Raw genomic sequence first — 20,474 nt, 5'->3', positions numbered from 1 at the left:
AATTGCGCAGTTGCTAGTTCAGGGATATGTTGAAAATTGAGTTATTTGATTTTCGCACTTAAATTAATCTCAAACATATTTTTTGAATAATATATCAAGTGGTAACACTTTTTAGTATGTTAAGACGTTATATGAACATTACTTAATTTGAAGCCGGCTTCACAAAAATCAGTTAGAACATTTTGACTTGACTTGAAATCTTAATAGTGATTTGAGATGTAATAGCTGGACGCTGACTAGTAAAAACGCAGCTTGGCTTTTAAAATGATTTCAAGTCAGTTACTCAAGCTGTCATATAAGCGTGATAATATTTTTTTAAGAATACCAACAAATTTTGAAACAAAATTTTCTGCAATTATATATATAATAATTATAATATATTAAAATGTACACGTATATTTTAATATATTTTAATTAAAATTTCTTTCAAATATTATAATATTTAAAAATTTATTCATTGTACTGAGCATTTTCCAGCTATTTAAAATGACATTTACTAATTTTAATTCATTAATTTAATTTTTAGATGAAAAATGATTGAAAACACAGATGGTCTTAAAATAATTTAATAATTTACTAATTCTCATGAGATGGTAACACTTATTTTTCGTATCTGAAAACTGTCAAAAATATCAAAAAAGTTTTAGATTTGCAAAAAAGAAAAAAAAGACAAGGCAAGAGTTTCAGTTTTTCTGTACAATATTTAATTCGCGCGGGCTTAAAGTTGAAAAATATTGTATTTTAAATTAAAGAAATTAGAATTTTCTATGAATATTTATTAATTTGTTCTAGTAATTTGATTTTTAAAATTTAACACTACTCCTTTGTGTATTTATTTTATAATAATGCTTGGGTGAAAATTTTTTTCTTGTAACCTTTTGTGTTTTGTATCTAATAACTATATTTAAATAGAGATTAAATTTAAAACCTTAAAAAGTTTTATTTTAAATTTCCCCAACTCTTATATTGAAAAACATATTATTTTACACTAAATATTATTAAAAAAAAAACATTTAAGTCAAAATGTCTATTAATATGGCAGTATCTCGTATTAAACGAGAATTTAAAGAAGTCGTCAAAAGTGAAGAGGTAGGTCGAAGATAATTTCCAAAAACTTAATTTTTGAATTATTTAAAATTTTTGGATATTTATTAAACGAACAATATATTTAATTCTTGTTATTATTTCTCAAGTTGCACCATATTATTTCACAAATGTTATGTGAGTAGAACAATGGTTATAAAATTAGCATGTTCAAATGGAATTATCAAGGTACGAAAAATTTTCTGAGCTGAAATTATTTTTAATTTTCACTACTCAATTGTGAAGGGATTAAAAATTTCGTATGCTTAAGTCTTTTTTTTTCAAAAATAATGGAATCTCTTCAACTTTCTAGTTGATAAATTGCAACTTAAGATTCTAACGCGAGGTTATTAATCTTTTATATTAAAAAAAAAAAACAAAAAAAAAAGCATTTAAATTTTCTTCATTTTTATCTAGTTAATGTTAATTTTTATATTTTAGCAACAAATATAATTTTAAAAAAATTTTATAAAAATTTTGAAGTTTTGAAATTTTCAATTTCTAGGCAGTTAAATCTTTTTTCTTAAAGTTGTGCAATTTGGACTTGAAACTCAATTATGAACCTATTTATCACCAAAATATGCTCCTAAGAAAATTATTACGAAAATTCGAAAAGTAAAATTCCCACAAACACAAAGTACTTCTCATTATATTTGAACGTGCTAATAATAAAATTTTGATTTTAATAATTTTAATTTTCAATTTTCACTCTGCTATACTATCACAGTATTTTAATAAATTCCCAAATTAATATATTCTGTTTCATTACGTCTTGGTAAATTTATAAAATATTTTCAACATCATAAGAAAATTTATGTTAATCATGTCATTTAATCTTTTAATATTGATTTTTACAGATTGTGCAATGTTCAATAAAAATAGAATTGTTAAACGATAGCTGGACAGAATTAAAAGGTGAAATTGGTGGTCCACCAGATACACCATATGAAGGTGGGAAATTTTTGTTGGAAATAAAAGTGCCAGAAACTTATCCATTTAATCCCCCTAAGGTAATAAAATTAGAATTATTGCTTTATTGTTTTTTAAAATATATTTTTCTTTAAGGTTCGATTTATCACAAAAATATGGCATCCAAATATTTCATCTGTTACGGGAGCTATTTGTTTAGATATATTAAAAGACAATTGGTAATTAATATTTTAAATAATAAGAAAATTTCATTAAAAAGATTTTGTATATTAAAGGGCTGCTGCTATGACTTTAAGAACAGTTCTTCTCTCATTACAAGCGCTTTTGGCTGCGGCTGAGCCAGGTAAATTATTGTTTTAACAGCATAATATTTCAATAAAAAAAAATTATTTTTGTTTTTATTAGATGATCCCCAAGACGCTGTAGTAGCTACACAATATAAAGAAAATTATCCACTTTTTGTACTTACCGCTAGGCATTGGACAAATGCATATGCTGGAGGTATTTATTTTATGTTTGACAAAAAACTTATTCCGACATTTATGTATAACATATTTTAAGGTCCTCATAAGTTTGCTGATTGTGATGCTAAAATTCAACGCTTAAGAGACATGGGTATTGATGAACATGAAGCCAGGGCTGTTCTATCAAAAGAAAATTGGGATATTGAAAAAGCGACAGAGAATTTATTTAGTTAGCTTTATTTTCTTATTTATGATAATAATTTATATAAAAAATGGTAATAATTTTCCTGTTCAATTATTTTTTTTATTCTATTTTATTTCTAATATGATAATTATTATTGAATGAAAGTAATCAGATTTAATTAAAAAAAATTAAATAACCCTCTTTCAAACCCAGTAACTTTTAATTTTACTTTTATTTTATCTTCGTTACCCAAAATTACTTTTTTAAATATGCGTTTAAGGAAAATAATATTTTTGAATAGAGTTTCCAGTGTTTTAAAGACAATACAGACAATTTTGTAAAATACAGAAAAAAGTGGATTTGTTGAAATACTTAAACTTTTATGCCGTTTAATGAATTTTTTCCGCTGAAGACATAATATAGTTCTTTTTTTTTGTATAATGTACATTATTTTCAATTTTTGTATTTTTTAATTTCAAACTTTAAATGATTCTGTTCAATATTTGTATATTAGTAATTTTAAAAATATTTGTTCATATAATGTAATCTCTTAAAGAGAAATAAAAAAAATAATGCATTTTTATTCATGTAATTAAGGTATTTTTTGTTTCGACTTTAAAATTTAATATTGTTTGTTTTAATACATTATAACATAGTAATAAAGGCTTATATGTTTAAAGAAAACCCGCATTGAAAATAAAAAAAAATGTTAAAAAAATACTAGTATACGCTTCTGAATATTATACAATTTAAATTATTATAAAATTTTAAATAAATCTACTTGCATATTTCCATCCTCATTATAAGTTTATCTTAATAAAACACAATTTCATCAAGGAAAACCGTTCATAATACAAAATGTGTTTCGTAGAATTTATGTATTGTTAAAAATTAAGTACATATTAATACTAAATTATAATTCTGGTAGAAATAATGAAGGAAAATCAGGTCGACAGCACTTTTTTATAAAACAGGTTGGTTTTGGAAGTCTTCTTGAATAGACAGATTAGTTTGAGAAACTAATTAGCTATTTTCCAAAAATAATTTGTATAGAAAAACATAATAACATAATCTGTAAAAAATTTCTTATCTGTTTTATTAGTTCTTTGAAGCCAATTCTCCACCATGGAAGATATGAGCATGTACATAATTTAAATCTGTTTATTGTATAAAACCAAAATCAATCAAGATGTGCATATTCTGTTCAATCAATATATATTTTATCAAGATGCAGGTCTAATATTAATAATTCAGCAGAAGAGTTACATTTGTCTCCTAAGTAGAATGTAGATTTTAATGCGATTAAAATTAAATCCATTTCAACTTAAAATTCCAACGGCAATATCAATATACTTCTTAGTTCGAAATGTTTGTGTAACCTTGTGCCGTCTGCACTTAAATTTGATTTTAAAGTAGGTATCAAAATATGAAAAATTTATTATTATGAAAAATTGCATATTATTTTGAAAAATAATATGAACTGCTGATTATGTGGTTTGCAAAAATGTTTTTTTTTCAGACATTAGATATTTGAACATAGTGAACTGTTAGAAAAAATTAAATTTCTATTATCTGAAATAAATTTAGTTTCGGATAGGTACCAATTTTTCTCAATTCAAAAAATTTCTTCCGGGAGTATCGACTATACTTGCTTTGAAATTATAAGCAAGCTTTTCAAATAGCAAAGAATTGAATCAAAAATTTTATTCCGTGAATTTCATTTTAAAATATATTTGTTCCAATTACAACGAGTCTTCATACTTCAATTAAAGCTCTAAAGATCCTCTAAACGCTACGTACTTAAAACAATTTAATCGATTTTCACAAAGTTCTTTTATTTAAATTAACATTAAGGTATTAACATAATCGCGTATAAGTATCAATAAAGAATATTGATGAAAATAATAAAATTCATTCCAATATTTTTATATTTGTGTTTTAATGTGAAATTTTCTCGTTTTTATAAAGATGTTTTTTTTTAACTTAAAATTACTTTAAAGTAGAACATAATTAACATATTGTTGGAAAATCAAACAAAAATTTTGTTAACATGCTTATGCACCAGCTTCTTTGGCTAATCTGTCGGCTTTCTCTACAACTTCTTCGATTGGTCCAACCATATAGAAAGCACCTTCTGGTAAATGATCATATTCTCCAGCTAAAATTTGAGAAAAACCTTTGATAGTTTGTTCTAATGGTACTAGTTTTCCAGCGTGACCAGTGAAAACTTCAGCGACTTGGAATGGCTGTGATAAGAAACGTTGGATTTTACGTGCACGAGCTACTGTTAATTTATCTTCTTCAGACAATTCATCCATACCCAAAATAGCAATAATATCTTGTAAGGATTTGTAATCTTGTAAGATTTTTTGTACACCACGAGCAACATTGTAATGTTTTTCACCAATAATATTTGGATCCATAATACGAGATGTTGAATCCAAAGGATCTACAGCTGGATAAATACCCAATTCAGCAATGGCACGTGATAATACAGTTGTTGCGTCTAAATGGGCAAAAGTTGTTGCGGGAGCAGGATCAGTCAAGTCATCAGCTGGTACATAAATAGCTTGTACTGATGTAATTGAACCCTTTTTAGTTGTTGTAATACGTTCCTGCATAGAGCCCATGTCAGTTGCCAAAGTTGGTTGGTAACCTACAGCAGATGGAATACGACCTAACAAGGCAGATACTTCTGAACCGGCTTGTGTGAAACGGAAAATGTTATCGATAAAGAGCAATACATCTTGTCCCTCTTGATCACGGAAATATTCAGCAACAGTTAATCCAGTTAAAGCAACACGAGCGCGGGCGCCTGGTGGTTCATTCATTTGACCATATACAAGTGCGACTTTTGATGTTTTGTCTTTCAATGAAATAACACCACCTTCAATCATTTCATTGTATAAATCGTTTCCTTCACGTGTTCTTTCACCAACCCCGGCAAATACTGAATAACCACCATGGGCCTTTGCTACGTTATTAATAAGTTCCATAATCAACACAGTTTTTCCTACGCCAGCTCCTCCGAAAAGTCCAATCTTACCACCTTTGGCATATGGAGCTAATAAATCTACAACTTTGATGCCAGTTACAAGAATTTCTTGCTCGACGCTCATTTCAACAAATGGAGGAGCTTCAGCATGAATTGGAGCAGTTTTGTCGGTTGGAATAGGACCGCGTTCGTCAATTGGTTCACCTAAATTCAAGTAATAGTTTAAATACACTTAACTTATTTAATTTTCTTTTTTCTCCATAACAATCTTACCAATTACATTGATAATACGACCCAAGGTTTCTGCTCCTACTGGGATACGAATTGGAGCCCCAGTATCATTGACACTTTGACCACGTACCAAACCTTCTGTACCATCCATAGCAATTGTTCTTACAGTACTTTCTCCTAAATGCTGGGCAACTGAACAAAGAATTTTTTTTTGTATTTTAATATGAAAGACAGACAGATGGACACCTACCTTCTAAAACCAAACGTGGTGAACGATTTTGGACCTCAAGGGCGTTCAAAATCGATGGAAGTTCACCGTCGAATTGGACATCCACAACAGCGCCAATAACAGCGACAACCTGCAATTTCCATTATAAATTTGCTTAAAATTTTTCGATAAAAATAAAAAATATCTATAACTTACCCTACCATTACTGGCTGCTGCTACTTTACCAGCAGCTTTTGCAGCATATTGCCTGTTGAAATTCAACAAAGCTGGTAGGACCTTATTCGTCCTTGAAACAGTATTTATCACATTAAACATTTTTGTACCTGTAATGATAAAAAGAAAATAGTCTGAAACTTGCATAACACTTATAACTCTAACCTATTTCTAGCTATTTTACTTTATATATTGAGCAATAGAAACCAAAAATCTAATTGATTTGAAATATTTAGAAATATAAAACACATATATGTGTGTATATCACGAGGTGCAAATAAATCTTTTACCATCGTTCTATAGTTAGTTAAAATAATTCTGAAATTTAATTATTGACGCGTGTAGATATGAAATGTTTTATTCGTAACCATATTGAAAACAATTTTAGGTTTAAGATGGGCTTATAAAATGCAATTCACTCTGACATGAAATTTATGGTTGAACTCGTAAAATTAAATTTATAAGACCCATAAGAATTTTTTTCTTCTTATGTAAATTCAAATAAAACTTCACTTTTTAAAAGATGATTACGTAAAATACCAAATTTTTAAATTTCAAATTTGTGTTACTATTTTAGATAAAAATATGAGTTTGAATGATATTATTAATGTTGAATTACTTTTTTTCTGACTTTTATTATTATTTAATTAATTTACTATTAAAATGAAAAAAAATACTTTTAAATTGCCGGATGGTATTGCAATACGTACCTCTAAAATTTTCGTTCAGGTCCAGAAGTCATAAAAATTAAAGCTCCTTTTCATTTTTCGATTTTGAAGCACGGCTGACAAAAAGCTCCTTTTTAGAGACTCGATATAAAAATAGAGTTGCCAGTATCAATTCAGATTATACAGGCCACGCATGTTCTTGAAATTTAAATATAATCAGATTAATCCTCTGAGCTAAAAAACAAAAAAGCCTACAGACGTACTTAACTAAGAGTCTAGCAATACACTCTTTCTTTTATATTTTCTCTAATTTTATTTCCTATACATACATTTTTTTTTACTTTCTAAACTCGTCTAATTTCTATAATGTATTATAGATAAGTGAAAATTTGAAATAGGACCACGCGTTTGTCATTTAAAAATCTTTTAAAAGAAGTTGGCCTCTCTAGCGTAAAATGTACTGTGCCATACTTTTCATCATCTAAGAAACTCATTGCTTAGTTTGAATTCATTTGTCCAACCTCATCGCTTTCGTAACGAACTAATGTATTTCAAAAAGTTGAATTGCATTTAAATCCGTTAATTCACACGAACCGATAAAAGAATGTAAAAGAAAATAAATTCAAATATTTTATAATAATAAATGCAAATGTTTTCTTTGTATAATTCACAATTTACTTTGCTAACTGTATACATATGTACATGTAAATTTTCATTTGAAGATTTCCAAAGGAGGAGTTGTAGCTCCATTGTAAGACGTTTAATAGAACGATTCTCGAAAGCATTTTTTGACGTTGTCAGATTTCTTTCTGATTTAGTTCTTTTCCGGTAAAAAACGCAAAAATGGTGAGTACTTGAAAATAAATTAAAAATAAATTTTTAAATATTGACTAAATCGTAATTAATATTAAGGTTTTATTAAAAAAATCTATTAAATTATTAAATCTTCTAATGATTTTTTAATTACTTTAGGGTCGCGTACGTACTAAAACAATTAAAAAAGCTGCAAAAGTTATCATCGAGAAATACTATACTCGTCTAACTTTAGATTTTCACACAAATAAAAGAATATGTGAAGAAGTTGCTATTATTCCCACAAAACCCTTAAGAAACAAAATTGCTGGGTAAGTACATAGGAAAATAATTTGCTACATATTATATTTTTATATGAACAATTTAAGTGAAATGTTAAAATGACTTTGTTTATATGTTTTACATACTAATAAAATAATTGTTTTAGGTATGTCACACACGTAATGGGACGCTTAAGGCAATCACAAGTTCGTGGTATATCTATTAAATTACAAGAAGAAGAACGTGAACGTCGTGATAATTATGTTCCAGCTGTATCTGCTTTAGAGCAAGATATTATTGAAGTTGATCCAGATACAAAAGAGATGTTGAAAATGTTAGATTTCAACAATATTAGAGGTCTTCAACTTACCCAACCTGCAACTAATAATTTCAATAGAAGAAATTAAAAAATAACATGATATAAATGAAGTGTATTTATTTAAAATCAATGAATTGCAGTTCTTCTGCAGGTTTTTTTTTTAAATGAAATTTTGTTTTAGAATCTAGGAGCATTTTAACTTCTACACTATCTAAAAAAACCGAAGGACCTGTCATTAGAAATTTTTTTAATTTTACTTTCGTGTTGAGTGATTGAAAAATTTTGCAAAAATTTCGTTTCCAGGGTAGTCAATGCTATGAAAATGAAACTGGGTTTTCAATTTTTAGTAAAATCTGGTCGCATGCATATACATTCTTTTCCTACTATTAAATACAATGTCGAAATATAATTCATACACTAATACAATATACCTAGTGCTATTTACCAATAATTAACTTATCGATAGATTCGGTGTTTGGGCAATGCATGTAACTTATGACCAAAAGACAACTTTTGGAAAACTACAAATTTGGTATTCGTACTAAAATTTAAACTTTGTTAATAATCTTAAAAACCTTAGTCCACAGGGGCAATTCTAAACTGAAAAAGTTTTTTAATTTCTAAATAAAATTCAACTTTCTATTGAGTTATCCAAAGTATTAATTTTTAGATTTTGGTCATGTGCATAACTACATTGTCAGTAAATAATTTATACAGACGTATCTAAAAAAAATATATTGCAGACAATAAAAACTAGGTTACTGTAATTATGAACTTGCGAACCTTCATGCATAGTAATATTTTCCAAGCTGATTATTGTCAATGATCCATAAAACTTATTAAGAGTAAAATTAAAATTGTAAACGGGCATTAGAGAAATCTATATCCAGTATGTACGTATATTTGTCCTGTATACAAATGAAACGAAAACATTTGCACTCATAAATAGCTCATCCGATCCTCATAAAAGAATTCCGAAATTGTTTGCAAAAAGTTTGAAAAGCCAATTAGTTCAAAAAATATTAGTTAAAAAAATAAAGTTCTCGAATCTTTTTAAGCCCTGTTATTCTAAAATTGAAAGTTGACAAATGTGAAATTGTTGGAGAACTCCCAACAGCTACAATTTTTGGCATCCGAGACATTTTTTTAAATCAAGCCTGTTAATTACGAAAAAACCAAGACGTTTAGATTATTGAAATTTTTTATATATTTTATATAAAAAACCGATAAGAAAAACCCAATAGTAAAAATACTACAATTATTAACACATCCAACCCTGTTTCACTATTGAATCACAATATCGGTAAATCTAAATTTTCTTTTCTATTTTTTCCTCAATAAAAAATTTTGTATGTATTTGCCTTTTGTCATAATGAAATTGACAACTAGAAAAGAGAAAAATTAAAGAAAAATCCAATTTTTCTTCTCCGAAATTTTTTTTTCTGTAGAAAATAGCTAATGAGTATAGTGAAAAGTGAGTCTGAGTTTATTCGTATTTTGGTGTTGAACGGTTAATAAAGCGTTGTCGGAGTTTAATTTATTTTTACCGTGATTATAAAAAGAAAAATAAATAAATAAAAAAAAAAATTTTCTATACAAATTATCATACATAAATTTTTTTATAAAAATATAAAAGAAATTTTGTTTGAAAATTAATACAATTTAATTATAAAATTGTGCTTTAAAAAAATTTATATAAATTTGTTCATTACAACTATTTTAATAGAAATTCAAGAATATAATATATAAGTACTTATATATTATATTTACTTATATATATATAAAAAAATTGCATGAGAAGATTAAAAAAATCGATATAAAATTATATCTGGTGTAGATGTACCGAAGAAATCTGAAATAATTCTTCTTTTTTGCATGTGTGCTATTTTGTGTGCTTTTCTATATAGATTCCAATATAGTGTTATAATTGTGCAATCATAGAGAAGATTTTTTTTATTTTATTATTACATATATTTGATTTGTTGGATGCTGCATATTTTAAAAGTCTCCCATAGAGAAAATTTAAAACTGGTGAAAAAATAAAATTTGTAAGTAATTTTTTATATACTTTTTGTAATTAATTAAAGATTGGTTTTATATTGTAGAAATTTAATATGAATTAAATTCGAATTATAGAATATTAAAGGTAATAAAGCAAAGTGTTAGGTTAAAAAATTATATTTTTCTTTAATTATCTATTTGAAGGAAAAAAAAATTTTTGTATACCTGCTGTTTCTTCATATGCGGCATTTTCTTTCAGAAATTCAATAAGAAAAAATAAATGTATTGTAGGTACCTACTTTTTCTATAGGTAGGAATAATTTTTTCTAAGTAGATACATACATTTCTGCTTATGCATTATAATATACATAAGTACATATGGGTACATTTTATTACAATAGAATAGAGAAATTTTATGCAAATAACAATGGTAATTTTTATTAAATTTCAGTAATATTTCTTTAATAGGTTCTCCAATTAATTTTTTGAATTTAATTGAACACCATTTTCATTTACCAATTGAGTTTTTCACAAATTGCTTTGATTAGTCCTCTTCTTAAATTTAGTTAGAAACCCTCTTTGAATGTATATTTAAATTATTTTTTATGTAATTGCGTACAGATGTTTTTATATTATATAAAACATAATTACTTATGTATGTACTACAATTTTTATATACCAAAACACCTATTTACCTAAACACATCTATTAAAATATTAATTTACCGTATAGTTACAATTCTATTATTCTACTAAATCATCTTATATTGCAAAATCAGTTAAAAGATTCAATTAAATTTTCAATCTTAAAATAATTACAGCCCTTTTTTTTATAAATTTTATATATCTATGCAAAATTGACACGTTGATCTATTTGGAAAAAATCAGTTTACAGTCAAAGATAAGTATGTATATATAAATACATATCGTATATTACGAGTATATCGTATATGTACGTGTACACAAGTGCCTATTATTTTATTAATGAATATATTTTAACTATTTATTTTACATCTATAATTTCCAAAACAGTTTTATATTTAAATGAATTAAGAAAACAAAATAATGTGTAAAAGAATAAAAATTATTTTATTATACCAATACTACTTTAAAACAAATTTTTAAACAAGCTTAGAATAAAATTCACATTACATACCCTAATGATTTTTGTCGGTAAAATACAATATAACACAGAGGGCTCTATCTCTTCATCATAGTTACAGAGGAGAGCGATATCTATAAAACTATATGTATTTTATGAATTTCTATATATGTATGTATATCCATGTACATTATAAATTGTATATAGAATATATACAAGTATTTGTATATATATCCATATATACATAATATTTTTTCCGGCTGCAATAACAAAATTTTATACTTTTTTTTTATTATTGGTTTTTCTCTTTTCTTTTTGCAGACAATAACTATTTTATTATTTGAAATGCTAGGTAAAAATTTTATATGTTTCTCTCAATAAAAAATCGATCGACTGGAGATAATTTGAAATTTGTATAAGATTTATTTTTTTACTTTAAAATCTAAATATATGTATAAGTATGAACCTTTATTAATTTAAAAGAAAAGTATTTTATTAAGAATTTTTTTTATGCAATATCTAGATTATTGCATAATTATAGGTGTTAAAATTTATGTATATATATTAGAACCATTAAAAATATTACTCCAGCATTTACATATATGCTATATTATTTTCAAGAAAAGTTGATAATTAATTTATATTAATTTTTGAAAAAATATGCCGGCTTAAAAATTATTTTTTAACTCTTGAAACTTAGTTGTTGAAAAAAAATCTAAAAATTCTAATTGATAAATATGTAAGAACGATGTTTGGATGAGTTAGTAATCATATGTAAAACGTAGACAAAAAAAATTGTTCTGAAATCTGAATAAGTTCTTGTAAGCTATAATGCCTACACGGTCTGTTTATATTTAAGACTTTTATAACTTATCGTATATTGATTCACGTTTACAGACAGAGGACTCTGTCCGTCCAACAATAATAATAAGCGCATTGTTTTAAATATTTTTGGAAATGTATTGATATACTGAAAAAATAAATCTATACATAATACAAACATACATATACTACATATACATACATATATTGAACAATAATTAGCATTGTTCTATTGTTCTAATAAAATAATGAAAAAACTTTCTTTTAAAAAAAGAAAAAACAATTTAAAATTAGAATATTATTCTTTTTACTAATTATGTGCTTATTATATTTATATTTCCTAGACTCAATATAAGTTCACGAACATAATCATTATGAGTAGTCACCGTTGACGTTGACAGATCTATTCAATATTAGAATTATTTTAATGTCGATATTTTTTTTTCTGATCCATATCCAAATTGTCTTGTATATTAAGAAAATTTTGTTGCTTTGTTTTTTAATAATTTATAAAATAAATTTTAATAATAAATTTATTGTACTTAGATACACGCTTAATAATTTAAATACTCATTTCCATTGTATTGTACTAGCAATTTTAATGAATTATAAAATATTTTTTGTATATATTAAAATTTATTACTTTACAATGTGGAAAAACAGAGGGCGCCAAGATATTTTTTTGTATTATAAAAAACAATGATTCTATTGAGTTTTGTATAATGACGCTTGCAGATCATTCAAAAATTTTTATTTACATAAAAAGTATTGTTGTTGATCAGCCATTCCCTTTTGATATAAAATAGTTTTGAACTCATGAATTACGGTATAAAACTTTTATTTTATAATGTAAGCAATAAACAATAACGCGATGTTAGATATAATCTTTCTTAATTTATTACAAAATGTTACGCTCTACAAAGAGTTTATAAATGTACTAATTATTATTGTTTTGTAAGTGAATAATAGAGTTATATAATTTAATAAAGCAAAAGTTAGAGTTATATTTTGCAGCAAAAATGAAGTTTGATTGAATTTCAAATTCGGTGAATTAGTTTTCAATAACAAAATTTTGAGTATTATCTTCAGATTCTTAAATGAGTTTAATTTGAAATTACGTTAATTTCGGTTTAATCTACATTTTGATTTTGTTAAGAGTTGCCACACGAGCAATTACGGCTACTGGTACTTGAAATGTACTTGCTGTGACAGAGCTATTGAAGGAAAATGTGTTAAATTCGGTCCTACAACTTATAATTAATAAAAGTTTTTTAAAAAATACTTCAAAAATTGAAACACATTATGGTTTAACTTAAGTATATGAGAGAATATAAAAGAAGAAAATCTAAATTAAAATTACTTACTTATTGTTAAAAAGCATTAAGTGTATTTCTCCCATTGATTGTTATTTTATTTTTGTAAAGAAATAAAAGTAGCACAGTTGTATACTTCCTGAAAATTTGAGTATAGTACAAAATTTATAAAAAAAATTCTAATTTTCTTCTTTATGTTTTTATTGTATTCGAATAACATTAATTAAAATTATATAGGTAATAAAATTTACCTTTTATTGTTTTTATTTGAATTCATGGAGCATTTCTTTTTGGCATCAATATTTTCCGCAGTCACCAGTTTTTATAATAATATAAAAATATTATTTATTTATTAGAATGATTTAGTATTTTTAGACCTAATAATTCAACACAGCAACACGTCATTACTTTAACTAGCAATTTTAAGTCTTTTGTCTTTTGTAGTTTCTTGCACGTGACATCAATTTAATATTGCGTAATTACCAATTTTATAGGATTCAAGTGTATATAGAAAATAGCTCATATGAAGTACGAAACATATTTAATATAAAATCTTAAATAAGACTTCTAAAAATAATTTGAATTCCGATATACATACGTATATATATAAAAATTTAGGAGCAAAATTCGAGAAATCTCAAAATTTTTGTGATAAACAATCCTTTCGTTTAATAAAGATGACGTAATTAATTAATTATTACCGTCTGAAAATAAAAGAAACCCAAACATCCTAAAATTTGTACCCTTCAGATCTACATATATTGTTACCTTTTCGTAGGTAATACAAATTAATCCTAACAAAAAATGGATCACATATAAAAAAAAATTATTGGTTTGAAAAATAGCTATTAGAGAATCAAGTAAAAAAAGGGTTGCTAGTGGTTCTTACTTAAAAACAACATAAAAAAATTTTTTTAACATTTGAGAAGGAAAATTTTGTTAATAATATTTATTGTTTCCGTTTTACAATACAGTCGAAGTCAGTTTCAATAATTATAGGTATTATTCGGTATTATTAGAGTTTTTAAACCGCTATGAGATTTATCTTTCAGCAAATTATTGTTTAAACGTTCATCGATAAAAGATTAAAAATATTGTTGAATAGAAATTACACAAAAAAAAAAAGCAAATTTGAAGAAAACTAAGGGTGTACATAATAGCACATTTTCCATAATTTATTTCAAAAGGGTTATGTCAAATAGCAGAGCAAAAATAATTTCCTATTGTTGTTCGTGTTCTGAAGTTAGAGTTCGAAATGAAAAGCAACAACATTGAAGCATAAATATTGAATGTTTTCTGAAATTAATTTTAATAATTAAGTATGTGAGATTTATACAAATTTTTGTAGTTTTAGAATAAAACTTATCAGGATTTTTTTAATAAAGTACTTATTCTCAATTATTTATTGCCTGCAATTCACAAATTTACCATATTAAAGAGTTTACACATTATGCTAGATTGTAGATCTGTAGCTTTGTATGTACAACCGGGGTGAGAGTGCACCGCAACCGCGTATAAGGATCTTTAGTGTTTTCCACCTTAAGTGCGGAACATACCCTGCAACTACAATCATACTAATTAGAACAATACTCGACATATTATATGCTAACAGACGAACAAAGTAAAATCATCGCATACAACATTTTTTCCTAATTCTATTCAAAACAAATCTGATGAGCTCATCATTAATAAAATGATGATGTTTCTGTTCATTATACTTGAATATACGTTTCTATTTACATATTTACTTATGTATAATATTTAATAAAAACTAATAACTTCTTTGCATTACATTTATTTATAGTAAAAAAACTGAAATGAAGGAAACAGCATAAATTACTATCCGATGATAGCAAATAAAAAAAAAATAGCAATATTAAACTACAAAATTCAATCGCAAATTTTCGTCTTATGCTTCTCTGCGCTCTTATTTACTTCTCGTCAGTATAACGTAGGTAAATTACCGTGGCTGGCAATAGCAATGTAAGAATAAAAATTTCGAAATTTTCATTGTATTCGTAAAATTTATCTTATTTGTACATGTTTAATACTTAAATAGTTAAACTTTAAATAGAAGTAAATATTTTGTAAGCAAATAATAATGTATTATAAATAAATAAATATATAACAAAATAATAATAATAATATGTAATTAAACTATGTACATACGAGTATATATGTATATAAAACTAATGATGTAATTGAAAACAATATTGTTCTGAATCGTGCTTTACATCATGTTAAAGAAGTGAGTATAGACGATAATAGTGGGGGAGCAAAACTTGTTTTATAAAATATTTTAATCGGTTTGAAAAATTGTATAGTACTTAGCTTATAGTCTATTTATAAGTTAATGCACAAACACATATCTTTGCTATATAATAGCAGTGATGTATAGATTTCCAGATTTCCATTAGATTAGTCATCTTATATTATTTATTGTATAGCTATATAGCGTGTTTCTTCTTACATTTTTACATTTTTTTTGACTATTATCTCTACCTACTTACTGCTGTATTGTGTTATGACTGAAATACAATAATAATAATTTTGTCACAGATGGTTGTCTGAAAATTCATAGAAACAATAAAAATATGATTATTTTGTTTAACAATACCCTTCACATGTTTAAGAGTTAATTGAACTTTTTTTTTAAGTTTTTTTTTTATCTACAATTTATTTTTGAAAGTGCTAAAAGATCATTGTTACTTTTTGTTTATTAGATATTAAATTGGAAATAATATTGTCATCATTGTATGAACAAGAAACAAAAAAACTACGAGTATTATAGAAAATTGTAAAATTTCATTTTCTTACAAACAATTACAAAATACGATGTTTTTAATACTGAAAGAGTTGGAGGCAAATTTTTACCAACCACAACCTTAATGAAATACTTAATGTAGTTGAATTAAAATACCTACCTTTTATTTTACATTAAAATTTTTTTAAATGTAATTGTAGTTTTTTACTTAGAAAAATTTATGGTTATTAATTTTACTTTGTCTATCCTCCTACCTGTTCGTTCAACAGTTTGTGCCGTTGTTAAATTACAAAACTCCTAGATCACTTCAGGTAAAAAGTTTTATGGAATGACAAAACTAATTTTGTACAATTCATCATTTTTTTTTCTAATTTTAATCCTAAAAGTATGCAATGAAACAACATTTTATGATATCAGGAAAATAATGACGTTATGATGTAATAAAGTGGATATTAAATTTTAAAATCAAAATTTTATTTCTTAAAGAAGAATGTGTTACTTCACAAACTACTGATTTGGTTCGAACTTACATCAAAGTAGATAATGGTTTGAATTCTGTCTGTGACAGTTTAATATAGGATTAGTAACTTTTAATTGCAATCGATTGCAATCTCTTCCCACATAATAATTATTAGAATAAAACAAAATTTGAAATAGACTCCCGTTTATTTTCCCATTTTTCATTGTATATAAGTACGCAAAAATTCACCTACATCTAAAATATTTTCTACCTTCTTATGTTAATTTATAATTTGTAATCATAGTTGGCAAATCTTTTTAAACAAATCAATTTAAACAGATTAAGTATAAAACGGTACATAGGTAGTTAAAATATCATTTAAAATTTATCGATAATTTATTTTGATTGTAATTACTGATAAATTTTTTAAAAGGGGAGTACGAAGTTACACACCTTTTTTTTATCAAAAAAAAGTTCAAAAAACTCAACATTTAAATTTCAACACGGCTTGCAAAAGTGAGTGATTCATTTTAAAAACGCTCCTAAAATTTCATATTGAATAAAAAATAAATGTATATTTTATATAAAATTACTTTGCATATATGTACATGATTTTGTATGAATAATTGATTTACATATTTTTGGACCATATTTCATGATACGATGCCACATTTAAATGCATAATTAAACAATACGAATTGAGGTTTTCCACCTTTTTTTTTCTTATAATGTTTTAAAAACGTTGAGTACACTTATTTAACACTGCTCAGAGCCTATGTAAGCTATATACATTTATATATATTATACAATATTATAAGCATTTATGTAAGTATAATTATTAAAATTATCACTAGATTTTGATTAAAGTTGGGCGTTGTTTGTCTCAATTAAATTAACATGTCAAGCTCCTGTAATAATGTCAAAAATATCTCTCTACTTTAACTTGTGGCATCTTAGTTCCTGCAGGACCCAACTGGCCTCGTATGTGTTTAAGTAAATGAGGTTCTTGCATAAGTGTGTAAAATTGAGTGAAACAATATTGTTTTGTAAGAATGTAAGACATAAATATATTCAGTGATTTTTGTGTACTAAAATCTACTTGGTTGATTTCGTTCGTGATTATTCGATTAGAATATATATCGAATAGCTGAAATATATAAATAACAATTTTTGTATTTTTATTAAAATACTATATGCACGTTTACGGTAAAACGATAAGTTTTCAAAAACGGAAGTGTTTACTTAATGACGAATGCCAGTATAAATTTTCTATATTCTAGCAATGCTCAGATTAGAATAAAGTTTAGAAGAATATTATATAGAACTTCAAACCAAATACCCATTATAGATATAGTAAACGAAAAATTACCAGTTATATCAATATAGCTGTATACCTAACGTATATATACATTTTAACCTTGATTTAACTTTCAAAATAAATCTGCTATGTTACAGCCCACGAGATTTGATTAATTTTGTTTTTTTTTCATATTACCAAAATAGGTTCATTTTCATGTTGCTGTTAGAATTTTTCAGTTATACAAAAGGTTGAGAAGTTCAAAATTTAATCGGTCTGTTTAAAAGTGTTTTGTTTTATAATTTTTTTCATATACTTATGTATAATTTGACTAGAATATCTCGTTTCTCTTTCATTACTTTTTATCGATGCGGTTTAACAATTTGTTTTTAAAGGTGGTAGGTGTTATTAAAGCTATATGCTAATATTTATGTAAACCAATACGATTATTGCGCTATTTTGTGTCTTTTTTTTGGTTTTTGAAGAAAAAAAAAACAGACTTTATTTAGTAAAAAGTTAAAGAACCGCCATTTTTCAAAAAAAAAAAACAATAAAGTATAACAGAAAGCGAATTAAGCAACTAATCGCCCACATTTTATTTTTTAGTACGTTTAGTTAACCGCATACAAATAATGACAATTTTAATAATAAATCATTTAATAGTGAAAATTAAAAAAAAGGTGTAAAAAGTAGAAAAAAAAAATATTTGAAATTTTGTTAGAGTTTAAAATTTCACACAAACTTTAAAAAAACAAAGAAATTTTGTTTAAGTATAGTTGAAATTGTTTGTGTGTGTGTATTAAGAACACATTTTGTATTTGTAAAGTAAAAAATAGAGACTGACAAGCTTTTTAAGGTAAAGTTTAAGGTAAAGCTCTTCTATAAAGATTTTTTTGTGTATTTTTCTTCTTGTTCTTTTAAATAGAATTATGATCTAATACAAATGATTTAATCTTGTTAATATTATAACATGGCAATTAGAAATGCTTATTATTATTGTTTAAGTAAATTTAGTCTAGTATTAGAATATTATTTTGTATGAATAATTGTCATATAGAACTATAGAGTATTTGAATACAATGTTTATAGAATAGAATATTTTCGATTTTATAATAATTTAAATTAGAAAACATAAGCAATTAAAATTATTAGATTATTTAAATACAATCTGTTCAATCAAAGCTGTTTTTTTTTATTTAAAATTGCTTAACACCATCGCCTACATTTTGTTTTTATTGCAATTGTGTCAGGAGACTGGTTTTCGTTTGAAAAAGAAGATTCTTAAATTTTACACGTATACACATCTATGTATATACATACGTACAGTGAATTAAAAAGGAGAAAATTTAAATTTTTTAAAATATTAAAACTGCCTACATGAATTGATTTCTAATTTTTTCATTTTACTATATTAGGATTTGTTTTGATTATAAAATTTAATTCATAATCATTGTTAGTTTTGTGTAAACAATTCTACCTATAATTGTATTGTTTACCTATTTGGGTTTTAAATAAGCGCATTAATTAACACGAGTTATTTTAAAGTTAAAAATAAGTATGTCATTTGATTATTAAGTAAGTAGTACCTATACATTTGAAAATTGCATAATTAATTAAAATTTTATGAGCATAAGTCACAATCATTTCATACTTCCAAATATGTTTTCTTATTTTAGTTGTGTATTAGCAAAATAATTCAGTAAATGTAATGAAAAAGTACTAATAATTACATGTTAATTCTACAACTTAAATGAGTTTGTTTTGGTTTCTTTGTAAGCACATGTATATGTGATTCCCTATTAAATCCAATGAGATTCCTATTTGTAATATAGTAGATGCTACCACGTTTTAAATATTTTTTAATTCTTTTCTGCGAATTAGAAGAAGTGATCGTAAATTATTTTACATATAAACAATTTATTAATACAAACTGATATTCATGATTACAGATGATTTATAATTAATCAGGACATAGAGAAAAACATTTTATTAATACAACTTTATTAATTTTTATTAATTTAACTTTCTATCTCTAAAAATACCCAAACGCTATGCCAGAATTACTTTATATTCTATTCTAAAATTACCCTTGCCTGGTTCGATTTTTAAAGAAAAACATCAAAATAATAAATTTCAATTACTTAAATAATAAATATAAAATTTTAATAAATAATAAAATTTACAAAGTAATTGAATATATGTACATAAATTATCGACTAAATTAAGTAAACTGTACGTATTATATATTGAAACAGCTTTCGTTTTCATAGTTATCTAAATTCATTGAAGTACACATTTTTCTCAATTTAACAAAATTTGAGTTCCA

At 25.1% G+C, this 20,474-nt stretch overlaps 3 protein-coding genes across 4 annotated transcripts; 2 read left to right on the top strand and 1 right to left on the bottom strand.

The window, feature by feature from the left end:
- Positions 1-659: 659 nt before the first annotated feature.
- LOC129614735 (ubiquitin-conjugating enzyme E2-22 kDa) lies at positions 660-2,772 on the top strand. The gene is made up of 6 exons (XM_055529579.1): positions 660-1,089; positions 1,941-2,093; positions 2,149-2,231; positions 2,289-2,356; positions 2,419-2,514; positions 2,575-2,772. Exons 1-6 carry the CDS (start codon positions 1,024-1,026, stop codon positions 2,709-2,711), a joined length of 603 nt encoding a protein of 200 aa, XP_055385554.1. The 5' UTR covers positions 660-1,023; the 3' UTR covers positions 2,712-2,772.
- Positions 2,773-4,581: 1,809 nt separating this feature from the next.
- Positions 4,582-7,065, bottom strand: LOC129614817 (ATP synthase subunit beta, mitochondrial-like). Of its 2 annotated transcripts, none has more exons than XM_055529714.1 (5): positions 7,040-7,065; positions 6,312-6,439; positions 6,138-6,246; positions 5,930-6,079; positions 4,582-5,860 (listed from the first exon to the last, which is right to left on the bottom strand). In XM_055529714.1, exons 2-5 carry the CDS (start codon positions 6,429-6,431, stop codon positions 4,716-4,718), a joined length of 1,524 nt encoding a protein of 507 aa, XP_055385689.1. In that variant the 5' UTR covers positions 6,432-6,439; positions 7,040-7,065; the 3' UTR covers positions 4,582-4,715. The 2 variants fall into 2 exon arrangements, with proteins under 2 accessions (XP_055385689.1, XP_055385688.1); XM_055529713.1 differs by lacking the exon at positions 7,040-7,065 and adding an exon at positions 6,949-7,034.
- A 656-nt stretch (positions 7,066-7,721) lies between these two features.
- LOC129614779 (40S ribosomal protein S17) lies at positions 7,722-8,554 on the top strand. The gene is made up of 3 exons (XM_055529643.1): positions 7,722-7,843; positions 7,970-8,121; positions 8,238-8,554. Exons 1-3 carry the CDS (start codon positions 7,841-7,843, stop codon positions 8,476-8,478), a joined length of 396 nt encoding a protein of 131 aa, XP_055385618.1. The 5' UTR covers positions 7,722-7,840; the 3' UTR covers positions 8,479-8,554.
- The last annotated feature ends 11,920 nt before the right edge of the window (positions 8,555-20,474 follow it).

Source organism: Condylostylus longicornis, unplaced genomic scaffold, assembly GCF_029603195.1.
Source record: "Condylostylus longicornis isolate FDR11 unplaced genomic scaffold, ASM2960319v2 ptg000119l, whole genome shotgun sequence".
NCBI classification, from domain to species: Eukaryota; Metazoa; Arthropoda; class Insecta; order Diptera; family Dolichopodidae; genus Condylostylus; species Condylostylus longicornis.
The sequence above is the reverse complement of the archived record's forward strand: the minus strand, read 5'-3'. Positions and strand labels throughout refer to the sequence as shown.